Source organism: Electrophorus electricus, chromosome 2 (assembly GCF_041902795.1).
Source record: "Electrophorus electricus isolate QZ-2024a chromosome 2, ASM4190279v1, whole genome shotgun sequence".
NCBI classification, from domain to species: Eukaryota; Metazoa; Chordata; class Actinopteri; order Gymnotiformes; family Gymnotidae; genus Electrophorus; species Electrophorus electricus.
The window spans coordinates 43587224-43602379 of NC_137498.1; the positions used below are offsets into that span (position 1 = coordinate 43587224).

A 15156-nucleotide genomic window follows, 5' to 3' on the forward strand; every position below is an offset into this window, starting at 1 on the left:
GCCTGATGGGAATGGAGCAGCCTTCTATTGTCTAGCCAAGCAGAGTTCAACTCCTGGTGGCTAAGAAAGATCTCACAGATTCCAATGTCAACTTGCATTACAATCTAAGATTAAAGTGCTTTTACCAGTTAGAGTCACTGACTTCTGACTTATTAACTACTTGCTTTAAAAGGTTCTTTGTGGGATTGTGTCCATCAGCGGGGTTGTGCCTGTGATCTACATTATGGAGAGACTTTGTGTGAGGGATAGAGGAGACTCTCCTCCACAGCTAACTGACCTGGATTTGGAGCTGTGGGATCTCTGTGTGTCTTTTCCTCTTGGCGATAATGCAGAAGTCTCAGAGGCTGGGGCCCAGCTCTCAGCACTCCTTCCAGTGAGAGCTGGACCCCAGTTGAGCAGATCTGATCTGGGGCAGAGGCTGAAGGGCAGAGAGGTCACTAACAATGTGACCTCTAAGAGCAAATGCAGTGAGAACCTGAGTGCAGTCTGCCTACTCCCCTTTATGTGCTCCTAGAAACATTTTACAAAGCCAGGCAGAAGTAGGCTGCTGAAGCAGCTAAGCCAATCACTACAGGTTTCCCCTCCTGAGTTCTTACACTTACACTTTGCATTCACTTGTTTGGGGATGGGAGGGGGCAATTTTGTTACATTTGAAACAGACCTGTGTAACACATAGAAGTGTGTTACAGCTAAATCAGACAATATTACAATACTTCTGTACCCCTCTCAGGTCGTCCCGGCACTGAGAGGGGGTCCGCGGTGGCTGATGGCCATGTCCTGGGTCAGTGCAGAGGACCCCAAGAGTAACTGCATGGTTTACAGTAAAGGTAAGAGCCCTGTGACCCAGCCTTCTCTCAGCAAGGCACAGACTAACCTTCAACCCTAAAAAAAAGAAAACCCATGTAATCCGTGTTAAACTCTGTGCCTTAAAATCTCCTGTGCCATGCAGACACGTAACAGATGGCAGATCCCACATGGGTAGTAAAAGAAGTGCTCAGAGCCCTCTCTCTCACTTTGTCTGCCTTTCTTGTTCTTCCTCCCACCTCCAAGACTGATATTCCTCCTAAACTCCACCTATCCTTTTGTTGTTAAGTCAGCTGCAGCTGAATTGAGTCATCTACTTACAGAACGTGCAAGTTCAGCGGAGGAGCGTTTCCATGTGCTGCGTGGGAAGGCCAGTGGAGACAGTAGATTTGGGGCTTGTTAGCATTCTTTTATCAGAGAACATAAGAGAAACAGAAGGGCAGGATAATAGCCAAACATCTCCAGCAATGTCAAATTGCGTTATTCATGCAGCGGAACGGCGGCACGCCCTCAAGAAGACTCCTCCCTGCCAGCGGGCCGCACTGTGATTGCAGTTAATTAAACATCGTCGAACTGAAGGCCTTTCAGTGGGAAGCTATTCATGAATATTCACGAGTCTTTAATTGACTGGGCAGGGCCACTGGATATCTCCAGAAGATGGCGGAATAACTGACATCGGCAGATGGCTTCTGAAATACACTGCACATGTAGGTCTCACCCTCGCTTATGAGGGGATTTTAGGAGTCCACCATTTTGCCCTCATTATATTCAATGCCAATTACAACTCCTGTTCTTTTTTCAGGTCAGAGAGTTTTCCCCTGCAATGCATGTTAATGCAAAACGTCAGTCTAAGCTATCCAAATGGACGTTTTGAAGGAGTGACAGTCATAGCACAGCTCAACTCTCCAGCTGGGAAAATACATGAGCATGAAAGATGGAGGGGGGAGGTGGATGAAAGGAGGAGGGGGTAAAAATCTTAAGCATGTGTTTTATACTTGCTCTCAATCCAGTCAGAGTGATTTTAGCTTATCTTGAGTGACTGTCGAGACTGGAAACGTCAGGCTCATAGGGAGAAATATATGAGATTGTTAAGATGCTGGATGTTGTGAGGTGCTGTAAATCCTGGTTTGATCACGGCAGAAGGCTGGATGAGGAGGTGACGAGGCTTAAGAGGTCCAGCATGTCTTCACGGCAGGAGAAAGCAGGAGCATCACTCTACTCCAGTCATTAGATAGTGTTGCCCTCATCGCCTGCAGCCTGTTTTATCATCTCTTCCTCTACTACTCTCTCCTTCCCTCCCTTCATCAGTCCTGTTCCATCCTACCTCTCTCCATCTCTCTCTTCCTCTGCCCCTCTCCCTTTTCCTCCCTCTCTCTTTCTCTCTCTGACGGACTGCTATCTGACAACTTGTGGCTGTCTGCAGCTGTGATGAAAGGTAAGGAGGAGTTGCTGTGGTGAGGTGAATCTTAGGCCAGACTGGGGGAAAAACATCTCAGCATGTCACTGGAGGGGGTCAGGGAGGGAGTACTACTTATCACACATCGCTTCCTCAGTTTGGTGGATAACAGTTTTTCAAAGCACTGTAATTTACTGGGTTTGCCTGTTTTGTTTACACATTTCTTTTATGTGCCCTCTACATTTTACACTTTGGCCTTCAGTTCTGTTTATCAAGCACACTGACCAACTTAACCCTAAAACTAACATAACCAACTGCCCTAAAATGCATGAGCTGCTTATCCTTATAATATTTATACAGTGAGATCAGACTGGAATGAGATTAGATTAGACTGAGATCAAAGTAATCAGACTTTAATAGCCAGTGTGACTGAGCTCTGCGAACAGGAACAGATATCTTACAGGAGGCTTAGGTTGGGGAGTTTGCACTTAGGTTTTGGAGTTTGTGCTTTGATTTGGGAGTTTGCGCTTTCATTCCCTTTTGGGTTTAGAGGAGACATTTTCCTCACATGTGGAGAGACAAACAACACCTCCAGCTCTCAAATGTAAAAACACTTTCATGGACAGTGTGCATTAGCACCATGCTATGGCAACATTAGCACAGCACTAGGACAACATTAGCATGCTAGGGGAACTTTAGCAGCATACTAGCTCTAGGCGCTTGTGTTTGATATACAGTATAGATGAATTTGTCAGAGACAAAGTTTAATTGAGTTTTCCTGAATCCAGTTGGGGGGCAGTGCTCTAAGGTAGAGAAGCAGGCACATATAATCCTCCCCCTGCAGAAATGCTCACTTGTGGGATATCTCTACACTCTTTCTCCCAATCTCTCCCTCATTGCCATCTACCTACTTTCTGCCTCTATCCCATTACCTGGAAAAATGGAGCATCCTGAGAAATAAAACAGAGTTTTCTGTATTGGTCCACATCCAAAAGAAATTCTGACCAGGATATTGGTTCACAGTAGCCTGTTCTTTTGAATTACTTATCTCTTGAGATGAAGCTTGTCTCACTGTTCAGCCCAGCTGTGTTGCACCAATCATTTGTGAATTAATGTTCCCCAGAAGCATGAGTTAAGGAGTCTCACTTTCCTGGAGGTCCAGGCAGAGGGTAGATCTGTGGGCGGAGATAATAACGCGATTTGCATGGTGTGTCAATCATGGCGGGTGATCCGCCTCTAAGGCCTTAGCATTGTGAGGGAAGTGAGAGACCTGGTCCAGTCTGTAGCAGTCTCTTTGAAGCAGGAATCTGAGGTCACACTAGAGGACCTTGGCCCTGCCTCTGGATTGACAATGTCACATGTGCTCTTGCAAATGGTGAGGATCTGAACCACAGGCATACAGTGCAAACAAAGTGACTTCAGTCATAAAGTTGTGAAGCGGACAGCTGGCTAGCTGGTCCTTTTGAAGCAAAACGACTGTATGAAAATTAGTTGGGGAGAAGAGAAGACAGGGGTGTTTGTGATGGAGGGGCAACATAAGGGGGTGATGGGAGTGTATGTGTGTGTGTGTGTGGGGGGGGGGCACTATCTCAACCAAAATTCACTCGCTTCTCTTCATAGTTATATTCTATACCAGCTGTTATCGCTTAAAAGGCTTTCTAATTACAACTACAAGACAAAAACTTCTTGGATATGGTCCAGACCCGCCAAATGATAAAATAAGCATTCATTCTCTTTCTCTCTTTCTCTCTCTCTCCCTCTCGCCTCTTAATCTCCACAAAGCACCTTGGAGTCTGCTCACCCAAAGACATGCCAGTATGAGAGGAAAGTGCTATTCAGATATGCAGGTGTCACGTTTGATAAGAAACTTCTGGATTTTAAAAAAGCTGTGTCTAATGAGCGTGTGGGTGAACCCGTGAGGGTGAAACCGTGAGTAGGATTGTTCTCTGCCTGATAACATTCCTCGCGTGAAACAGCCAAATTCCATCATTTAATAAACAGCCCGAGACTCTATCAGAGAGAGCGGCTGCATCGCGGGGTGAAGTGGCAGATGCTACAGTTCATTACGACAAGCTGGGTGGAGGAGTATTCTGACTACAGCGAGGGGCTGGGTGTGAATGTTCCACATATACATGTATTCAGCCATGTGTGTGTGTGTGTGTGTGTGTGTGTGTGTGTGTGTGTGTGTGTGTGTGTGTGTGTGTGTGTGTGTGTGTGTGTGTGTGTGTGTGGAACATCCTTCCTAAATTCTCTTTTTCAAAGCCTTTGCTGGAGATACTGTAGTCAATGCTGTGTTGTGCTGATGTCCCAGGCAAACTGCTGGTGAGAGGCTGTGCAGGCCAGAAGGCCATCTCCTTGGAGAGACAAAGAGTGAGACAGAGAGAGAGAAAGAGGCAGAGAGAGACAGACAGAGGGAGAGAAGGAGAGAGATGGTGAGGCAGTGGGATGAGGCCAGAGAGAGAAAAATGAGGGGAGAGAAGGAGAGAGGAAAAGAGAGAACAAATGAAATGAAAATGAGAGAGAGGGAGATGGGGGGGGGGGTCAGAAAAAGAGAGAGAGAGAAATTGAGAGAGAAAGGGAGAGAGGGTGAGACCTGTCACTCAGGGGCAGCTTAGTTCACCCAGCCAGGAAGGATCCACCGCTAGGGCTCCCATGCTGGTCCAACCAATTGCTGTCAGGAAAGTGAGTCATTTCCCAAAGCTCAAATTCTGAAAATTGGAAAAGCTGCAATATTCCTTTTTTTTCTGCAAAACTGTCAAACCAAGGTTGCTCAATTTTGAGACAGAGTCACAGTTTAGCTGGAAAATAATGTCAATTCATGAATATACAAAAATTCACAAAACATCACACCTCATTACCCCAGCCAATTTCTTGCCCCTGATGAACACACACACACACACACACACACACACACACACACACAGATACCTGGCTGTGCCTCATGGGGTGTGTGTTTGATGTAGTGTGCAGGCCCATAGATCTGTCAGGGCACAGGTGTGAGGGGCAGATGGTGGAGGGGGTTTGGTCTGGGTGGTGGTCTCCGCTCTGGCCGGCAGTGCTGAGACCACAGCAGGTCAGGCACATGCGATCTGCTCCACCTGGCTGATGCTTACAGGCAGGCCTTTGATTTCTGGAGCAGGAGGAGAAAAGACATACACACACACACACACACACACACACACACACACACACACATCATTGTTGAGGCTGCTGTGTTTGGAATCACACCCACATCTAGGGGTTGAAAATGCATGTGTCCAGCCTGATGTGTCTGTGGTGAGGCAGTTTGAGGGCACCAGTGGTGTGAGAGCCCACTGGAAGGGTGTGATGATGAATTCTGCTAAATGATGGTGTATTCTGCTAAAATGAGCAGTACTACAGCCTGCTGGTAATTCCCACAGGGTGACTATGGCAAGTGAGAAGAACAATCTGACAATACTCTGATATGAGTACTCTAGGACATACTCTGACATGAGTGCTTCCATTAGTATGTTTGTCTTTTACACCAAGCAATGACTGGAATTAAACATTTAAAATTAATATATAAAATATATATACATTCTATAAATTATACAAATGTTGATAAAATTGCTAAAGTTTAGCTAAAAAATTGTAACTGTTCACATGTACATTGTATTTGTTTGTGTGTGTGTGTGTGTCAGTGTATAATTGTTGTGTAAACAGATCACACCAGAGCTTTAGCACTAAACGTTAAATGTAATTTTTCATTATTTTTTAGCATTGAAACCAATCAATGTTTATGATTATGTGAAATGGATCCATAAGGAGTTGACAGGCTGGAGTAGGATCAATAAGGGTAAGCAGGCACTGTTTATAGACATTGATCACACAGAAAAGAAACAGCTCAGGGTTTTAAAAATGAAATATTATCAAACTCAGATCATTGTACCCTAATACCCGGTTTATTATTATGTGAAAGAAGTGTTTTAATCCTCTGGTTGTATTCGCGATTTAGTAACTTAAACCTTGTGTGTATGAAACTGTGAAGAAACTGTTAGCATGCTGTCATTAAATAATACAGAACAAAACACTATTAAGAGTATGTACATTACAACAATAACAGTGGTTATACACAATATATAGTACACACTACTCTTAGTATTGGCAGTACTGTAATTCCTTACAGTCATTCGGCAAGAAGAGTGCCCCCTTGTGGCTCACAAAGGACAATCACTCTATCCAGAGCACAGAGACCTCACAGGCAGCACATTGTGCCTGCAGTAAAAGACAAAGCCTTGCCATACTCCACTGTCTCCAGCTCATACTGCATGCTGTAACTCTTTGATTAGATGAGGTTCCTCCAAAGATATGCTTTCCACTAGCGTAAAGTTTCCCTAAGCCTCATACTTCCTTGCAGCTTTTTGTACGGGTGCCCAGAAGCTTTAAATCTCTGTTTTCTTTTCAGCTCTGATGAGTCAGAAAACTTGTCGACTGAACCAAATATTTGCCATAATTCACACAGAGAGAGAGAGAGAGAGAGAGAGAGAGAGAGAGAGACAGAGAGAGAGAGAGAGAGAGAGAGAGACAGAGAGAGAGAGAGAGACAGAGAGAGAGAGACAGAGAGAGAGAGACAGAGAGAGAGAGAGACAGAGAGAGAGAGAGAGGCAACAGACGTGCATTTTGTTTATTCTTTTCTTTTGTGTTTTCCTCAGCGATTGGTGCCAGAACAAACAGTAAGAGAGCCAGTGGCGATGGGCTTTGCTGCCAAGAATTAAATACCAGAGGAACAAGAACAGGCTGCAGAGACATTCAGTGAAGATTACTGCTCCATGTTTGTTAATATCTATTCAGTTTAACTTACCTAAACAAAACATATAGGTAACATGGTAATTAATGTACAAGTAAAGCTCTGTATATTAAGCTCTTGAGTGTTGAAAACCTGAGTGGTACCACTTTGGGTCAGTTTAATAAACCCAATCAGACTTGTTTGGTTTCGGCTGTAGAGAGCACTTCCGTGTCCGCAGCCTAGGACATGACCTTGCATGGGCGCATGGCAGAGGGGACGGCCCCTTCATCTGCATTTCCTTCGTGTGCATTTCCGAGCTGCTGGCGTCCAAGGCCCCGTCCGAGCAGGGTCGCTGCATGGCTGTCCATGCCCCGTTATCTCTCAGCACACTGCTGCTCCTGCTGGCACTGGCTCACCTCCTCAGAGGGACTTCAATACCACTCTAAATGTCTATTGGCGATTTCAAAAAGCATTTTGTAGAAACTGGGTGTTTCCTTTGGCGTGGGGATGGCATTAATAAGCTTGTGGAGTGCAGTGCTGAGTGAAGACCTGCTCCTGTCCTCACGCAGTGAGGCATAATGGACATAAACGACACTTCCCTTCATCAGCCACACAGCAGCAGCATGCAGGACACAGAGCTTCCAATTGCAAGCCTTTTAACCGAAGCAGTGGGATGCACTGCAGGTCACTTTTTTTCCATTTGTGTGACACACTGTCAGGGAGCATTTGCCTGTCCCTGAAAGGTAACAGTGTGTGAGCCTCGTTTTCCTTGTCCAATGTCCCAATTAGCCCGTGTCCTAATTCTACCATTTAGTGGCGTAGTATCATGGCTCTGCTTGTTATCTCTTTCTCCAGACTTTTGTAAATAGTCATATTTAAAACTTTAATCCCCTCAGTGGAAGATGAAGCAGAGACAGAGAGCCTGTCATTTACAGAGATAAATGTTATCTTGGCCACAAAGCTCCTCTCCCTTTTGCCTGGCTAATGAGTTTGTTCTTAGGACTCCAGTGGAATGTTTCATCCATGCCTCCTCAATTAGATAATGCTGCACTTTTATCCAAGATGTCTGTTCCATTTTTCTGGGGAGGGGGGAATTTTCAACCATTCCTTGCTTGTTTTTCTAGGCTTCAAAGGAACTAATGCATGTATGTACTTAGAGCTGTGCATTGTGTGTGGGTTCAAAGAACAGGCGAGGATTATTACTGCTGTTTCTTTTTTCATTTACCACCGCACAGATTTTCCAAGTTTACAATGCAAGTTACCTCTGTAGTTTAGGTTACCAGATATCCGAAGATCCACCAACAAGCTGCATTATAAAGAAAACTTTTCAAGAAAACGTGAAGGAATAGAAAATAAGCAGCTCCAGTTAATCAAACTATGAAACTAATTGATAAAAACATTAAAGAATTCAGAATAGAGGTAAACTCAAAGACATGCTGTGAATTCCTGGTTAAAGATTTCTCTTTTTGTCATACTGCCATTGTCTTGTGTCAGAAAATGTCATTAATTTTTTTTTTTACTTTTAAGTGGCAAGCATTTCAAAAGCTTCCTATGGCAACGACAGCATCTCTCTTTTAGAAGGACACATGTGGTGCTCCACGACGAGGAACATGATGGAGGGTGAGGAGCTGGCAGTGTGTGCACTGGACGTCGGCGCCAAGCTCCAGACGCTGGGGCCTGATACCTGTGCCCAGGGAACACACCCGGCCCGCCTGCTCCACAGCATCCAGCTGCTTCCTCAGCAGGCTGCCATGGCCTCCATCCTGCCCAACGCCATAGTCAACAGTGAGTGCACCATATATATATATATATATATATATATATATATATATATATATATATATATATATATATATATATATATATATATACACATACACATATACACACATATACATACAAACACACACACGCGCATATCTATCTATATATATATATACACACACACACACACTATATATATATATATCTCACACACACACACACCTATACATACTGTAGTGGTAGTATAGGTAGCATTTTACTTAAACAGCATTTACTTAAGCATTTTACTTTGTTGCTTAAACAGTTGATAAAAGAACTTGCTATTTCTCTGGAAACCTTGAGAACCTTGAGAGATAAATGTAAATAACAGGGTAAATTTTATATATATATATATATATATAATTAATTTATTTATTTATTTATTTTTTTCAAGCTATATTATTTTTCAATATAATTTTTTTGCTTACCCTTTATCACTGTAATGGCCTACATAGAAGACTTTAGCAAAAGCTTAAAATTATGTTTGATGTTAGAATTGATCAAAAATTTAAATGATAACATGCTTGTTCATCCATGCCTGTTTTAAACTCTAAACAATAATCTAAACGTGTTTTTTGTTTATGTTGTCATTTTGCAGAAGACATATTCCCCTGTAAGACGTGTGGGATCTGGTTCAGAAGTGAGCGTAATTTGCAGGCCCACCTCATGTACTACTGCAGCGGGAGACAGAGGGAGTCTGAGACCGTGCCAGAGAAGCAGGCGGACATGAGCCACCAAGTGCCACGCCTCTGCACCTACCCACAATGCAATATGAGCTTCTTGGGTTCACATGCTCTAGAAATGCATCTGTCTACACACAATGGTGAGTAGATAAAAGAGATGGGAATTCTGCTTCTGCATGGGACCACCCTAACATAAATGTCTGAGTCATGATAAGTATAAAAAATCAAAAAGCAGTTTTTCACAGCACTGGATTAACCTTTTAAATACCATTTTAAACCTCACAGCAGGCCTGTTAATTATCTGATAAACTGCATATATGTTACAGTAAAGCAATTAGTAAAATGTGCAGTATAGGTGCATTCCATGATCAGGCTGGGCCAGTCTGTCATTATAGATTCAAATGATAAAAATGATTCATTATTGATTAGAGCAGACTGGATCAGTGATCAATAATGGAAATGTTTTGTTGCTGTTTTTGCTACTTCACCAGCTTTCAACTCTGAGGAGACACCTGCTGGAAGCAGTTTGAAGTGTACTATTTGTGACTACACAGCCAACACTCTTTCAGCTCTGCAGCCTCACATCCTGTCCCACCTGTCTCAGGCGGGACTCAGGTGCACCCACTGCCATTTCACTTTCCAGACGCTCAGAGAGTTGACCAAGCATCAAGAGTTGCACAAGCATGGCGGCGTGAGCAGCAGGCCTGCCAAGGAATGTGAAACAGAGCATGCTCAGAACCTCGGCACACACAGCCCCAAGCTGTGTGGCCGCATCTCAAGCAGGAAGGACATCCAAGAAAGTCCAGTGCACCAGGACGTGGCTCAGAGCGAAGTACAGGAGAACTGTGAACAGGCACTGTCAGCCACGAAGGGAGAGGTCAACTCAGGAAGTAGGGCTAGCTTCTCCTACACCAGGGTGAAGTCAGAGCCTTCCAGCCCCCGCTTGGCCTCTTCGCCTATCCAGCACCATTTGAGCCCAGCGTTTCCCATGCCACCGTTTATGCCCCACGTCCCTTTCTCACAGGACATAACTGCTGTTCCACAAGCATCTGAAATACTGGCCAAAATGTCAGAGCTGGTCCATCGCAGGCTACGTCACAGCGGGAACAGTTACCCACCAATGATGTACAGCACACTGGTTTCAAAGGGAGCAACGTGCTTTGAGTGCAACATCACTTTTAGCAATCTTGACAACTATTTAATTCACAAGAAGCACTACTGTAACAGTCGCTGGCAGCATATGGCCAAGCCGCATGATTACAGCAGCATTCTGGAAAAAGCTTCAGACACACAGCTTCAGACGAGTCCTAAGAGTGGGGGCAGTTTAGCTAGCATGCTGAATGCTGGCCAGACTTCTGAGGCCAAAGGTCTGGATTCCACCCAGTTCATCCCTTCTGTTTGTGATCCTTTCATATCAGGTGGAAAAGCTCCTGACGAATTTCCAGTGCAGGTTAAAAAAGCATCAACACCTTCTTTTGTTGAGGACAGACACAATGCCATGCACTTGGACACAAAGAGTCCAAAAATGTCCTCGCATGAGAGTGAGATGGACCCCAGCCAGACAACATGCGATGCCTGTAAGATCACCTTTAATCGTCACGAAACGTTTGTTGTGCACAAGCAATACTATTGCGCTTCTCGCCATGACCCGCCCACAAAACGAGCAAATGGCAACAAATCACCAGCCAATCAGAAGTCAGCGCGTGCTCGTAAAAGAAGAAAGGTGCATGAGATACCAGGTCCTGATCAGGAGCAAATGGGACCACAGACTTACCTGGGGATCCTCAGTGTGAATGGGTCCTACCTGACCCAGGATGCAATGGAGAGTCTCAGGGACCAGTGTCATCAGAGGTACAATATGATCCAGGGTTTAGTTCCCAAGCACCCTGAACCTTCTTTGACAGTTACAAAATCAGCCCTGGTGTCAAAGTGCAATGCGATAGCCCAAGAAGAAGGAGATGCACCCATAGATCTCAGTAAGAAATGCGTGCCACAACTTGGCAACATTTCAATTCCGGCTAAAGGGCTCATGGACTACCATGAATGTGTGGTCTGCAAAATGAGCTTCAATAAAGTCGAGGATTACCTTACCCACAAACAGAACTTCTGTCCAAGTGCTGCATTGGACAGCAAAGTTCCAAACATCAAAAAAGAAAGTTCTGGAAATGTAAACGCCACCTCAGAAAAGCCCAGCAAACATTCTGGTTTTGAGCATCCAGTTCAGAATGTCAGTACCACCCCAGTACATGCCGGGACTACATCTGAGATCAGAACATCTGGTGAAGAGCAGCAATCCTCCATAAAAAATGAGTGCAGGATGCAGTCTCTGGAGGGCTACCCAGGTGCTGCAAAGAAAATGAGAGCGGATGAACAGATCTGGCCATACTATGAGATCAAACCTGCCGACTACGCCACAGGGATGCTCATTACCCAAAGCGAGCGGAGGCAGAGTCCTAATGAGGGCAGCGAGGGTGAAAAGGACCAACCCATGCCCGATGGCAGCCATCTTAGCGCTAATGCTGCAGAGAACCTGAAAATCACAACCAGGGGCATGGCCTTGTCCTTAAAAGACACCCTCCAGCTTGAAGACAAGCCAGGGGAGACTGGAACTGATCAGCACAGCCTCCCCGCCCCAGATATCCACTGTACTTATATCTCACCAAACCCCGAGGGCTCTTGCCAACCTAATGAGAGCAGCTCTTCATCGCCCACATCCAAGACTGACGAGCTTTCCTCTAGCATTAAGAGAGGTCAGAACGGACCCATATCCACGATGGGTAATGTCAAATACTGCCGTCCATGTGACATCCAGTTTAATAACTTGTCGAATTTTATAACACACAAGAAGTTCTATTGCTCTGCCCACACCACAGAGCATGTAAAATGAGTACTAACCCCCCAACTCAGTGCACCGTGCCCGTTTACACACCTGCACACGGACAATCAAATCAGGAGATTTATCCTTCTGCAGTTTAATAGTGAATTTTGAAATGTTTGTTGAAAGAGTCTTGTGTGGAATATTTTTTGGCCTCTCTGTGATGTATTTATTTATTTTAAACATATTTCTAGCAGTAAACCAATACAGATTTGTGAGAAATAATTATAAGAATTCTTTTCCTTTTACTTGGAATCAAAGGCTGCAAGTGTGGGCAGCATAAGAATTCAATGGGAAACTAATGCACCGCAAACTGCAGAGCTGATCATGTCGGCAGTCATAAAATACTCAGCATTTCTTCTGGAAAAAGGCATAATTGTCAATACATGTAGATTCTAGTTTATCCTTGCTGTTATTTATGTTTATTTATAAACAAACATTTTATTTGTTTTTTTGCTTATGCAAAATTCTTCTTATAAGTATTTGTATGTGTTTGCTGGTTCTCTGGTCTCTCTTTTTAACACTCGGCTTCTAATGCAATACTTTTTAAAAAACTGAGCCATTAGCAGTATTACGAAAGAGTGACTTTTTTTTTAACTGGACACCTGAAATTGTCTGTGAAAATGTTTACTTGTCTTGCTGGACACAAAGGGAAGGGAATTACACTTGAAAAGATGACTCAGTGTAACCTTCACAATAGAAAAAAGTAATATGTTGTCAAAAAAGTGTTGCTATGCATGTACCTGTATGGAATGAAATTCCAGATGTTTGACATTTTGATTTTATGTGGCATCTAAATTAAAATTCTAATCTCAGGACCGAGTGTATGCATATATTATTAGTTGTTGTTTTTTACTTGCGCAATATTTATAATGTGCTTTTCCCTGAAGTGTAATAATATTATCAGGGTACCTTTAATGCTTAGGACCAGTCACTCCCTTTCATTGCAGACATCAGATGTTTTGGTAGGCACAGATTGCCACTGCTCTCCCTGCTGGCTATCTCAAATACATACATGTCCTCTTTTTCATAATCTCATTTTTATATCAGTAATATTTAGCATACTGAAATTATATTATTACATTCATGGTCTCATTCATAGACAAAAATTGTTTAAGTACTTATGATGTGCAAAGCAATGACATCAATGTGCATTATGCTTACATACAATTATTAAAACAGTAATTGTATGATATTCAGTACAATTATTAAAACAGTAATTCAGAGGGTGTACAGTAGAGGTCAGCACACACATAGCAGTAGCCTCATCCCTACCTAAACTAGCTGACCGTTGTCATGGCATCTGCAGTGTCTGTAGATGCGATGGCAGAGGATGGCATACAGCTTCTCTATCTGAAACACCACAGTCTCTTCTGTCTTCACCACCACCCACTGATGGAGCTCCTGAGGGAAACAAGTCCAGCCCGGCATGTGTCTCAGTAGATGGATAAAGGGGTTGATAACGTTAATAATGTCTTATAACCGTGTTATAACCAGTATCCGTCAGGTGCTCCTAAGCTCCACTGACCTGCGAGGCTTTTATATTTATTTTATCTGTCCAGTTAAATGCTTCTCATTTTTTATTCTTCTTAACAGAAATTTTGAGATAATCTCACTTTTTTCCTCAATGTTTTGCCAAGTTTGATAAAGCATGTCTGATGTGGTGTCCAGCTCTGTATGTGTAATTTCTTACCTTGAACTTAATTTCTGAATTTCTTACCTTGAACACCAAAGTGACCGGTGGTGTCTTCTGGGACAGGATCTTCAGCGACTGGTCCACGTTAACCAGCTGCTGCTGCACATGGAGCTTGCCTGTGCAGGTCGTCCGGCCAATGCATTTCCCCGTGGGGTCAAAGGTCAAAGGTGAGGGAAGACTTAAGTTTAGACAAACCCATTTGGGGTGTTTCTTATCTGTGTGAAAATGGTCTCCTGTCTTTGTGCTGTGGTGTTTTATGGTTTTGGCGGGGGTTTGTTGCGTTTTTAGGAGTTGAGGCAGGTCAGTTTTAAGCAGAGAAAACGTGAAAGCCCGCTGTGCTCCCCAGTCTGCCGCGTTGTGAAATTCTATTCTGTGTGAGTTAAACGTGAGCTGCAGCCTTATAGGTTTGAATATTAATCATTACTAAATGCAAGTTATCAGCTACACACATGGTCATTTGTAACAGGCCATTCACAGAGGTCTATTCAAACATGCATTCAGTGTTACTAAGAACATCACAAAGATCTAAGACGCCACTCATCCATGTATTAATTTTTTGGGTTGGGGGAGGGAGGGAGACTCTGTGATTCCATGAGAGTATCTGTGCTTGCTTGTTTGTCTTTTCTTTCTCCATGTTGGGATAAGGAAGACAAAAACATCTAATTCCACAGCTGGAAGTACATTTGTGTTACTGTTCCATGGTAATTAGGTAATTACATCTCATATAATATAATTATATCTCTTCTATCTTATCTCTTAATACACTCTAAATGCCTGCATCTGAAACTACATGTACCCCCAGGTTAAACTGGAGCCTAAATCGTGGAGGAGCTCCTTATGTTTGGCACATGGGGGTTGGCAGTGGGTGGTGCTTCCGCTGCGGGCTTCTCTGCTTCACCCACCTCCGAGTCTCGCTCCTCCACCTCGTAGCAGGATGGTGCAAACCTGGATGAGATGCAACCTTCAAATGCAACATGCAAACATGTTCCAATCCAAACCCGGCACTCGATGTTATCAACACACACAGTTTATTGAACAATTAATAAAACTGGTTGGCAACACTGTCACAACAGCTGACTAGAAGATAACAGGAGGGTGGAAAATCTGTAGTACACAGCTCTTTGGGGCTGTGATGTGAATGCTCCTGTGGTG

At 43.7% G+C, this 15156-nt stretch overlaps 1 protein-coding gene across 5 annotated transcripts in view; it reads left to right on the forward strand.

The window, feature by feature from the left end:
- zfpm2b (zinc finger protein, FOG family member 2b) overlaps window positions 1–13123 on the forward strand; it is a 33972-nt gene extending 20849 nt beyond the window's left edge. For 3 of the 5 annotated variants that reach the window (XM_026995721.3, XM_081705606.1, XM_081705602.1), the window contains 4 exons: window positions 731–827; window positions 8526–8732; window positions 9349–9573; window positions 9925–13123. In XM_026995721.3, the coding sequence (XP_026851522.2) occupies window positions 731–827; window positions 8526–8732; window positions 9349–9573; window positions 9925–12320 (2925 nt within the window). In that variant the 3' untranslated portion in view covers window positions 12321–13123. The other 2 variants (XM_081705612.1, XM_081705614.1) reach the window with 2 other exon arrangements.
- Window positions 13124–15156: the final 2033 nt, after the last annotated feature.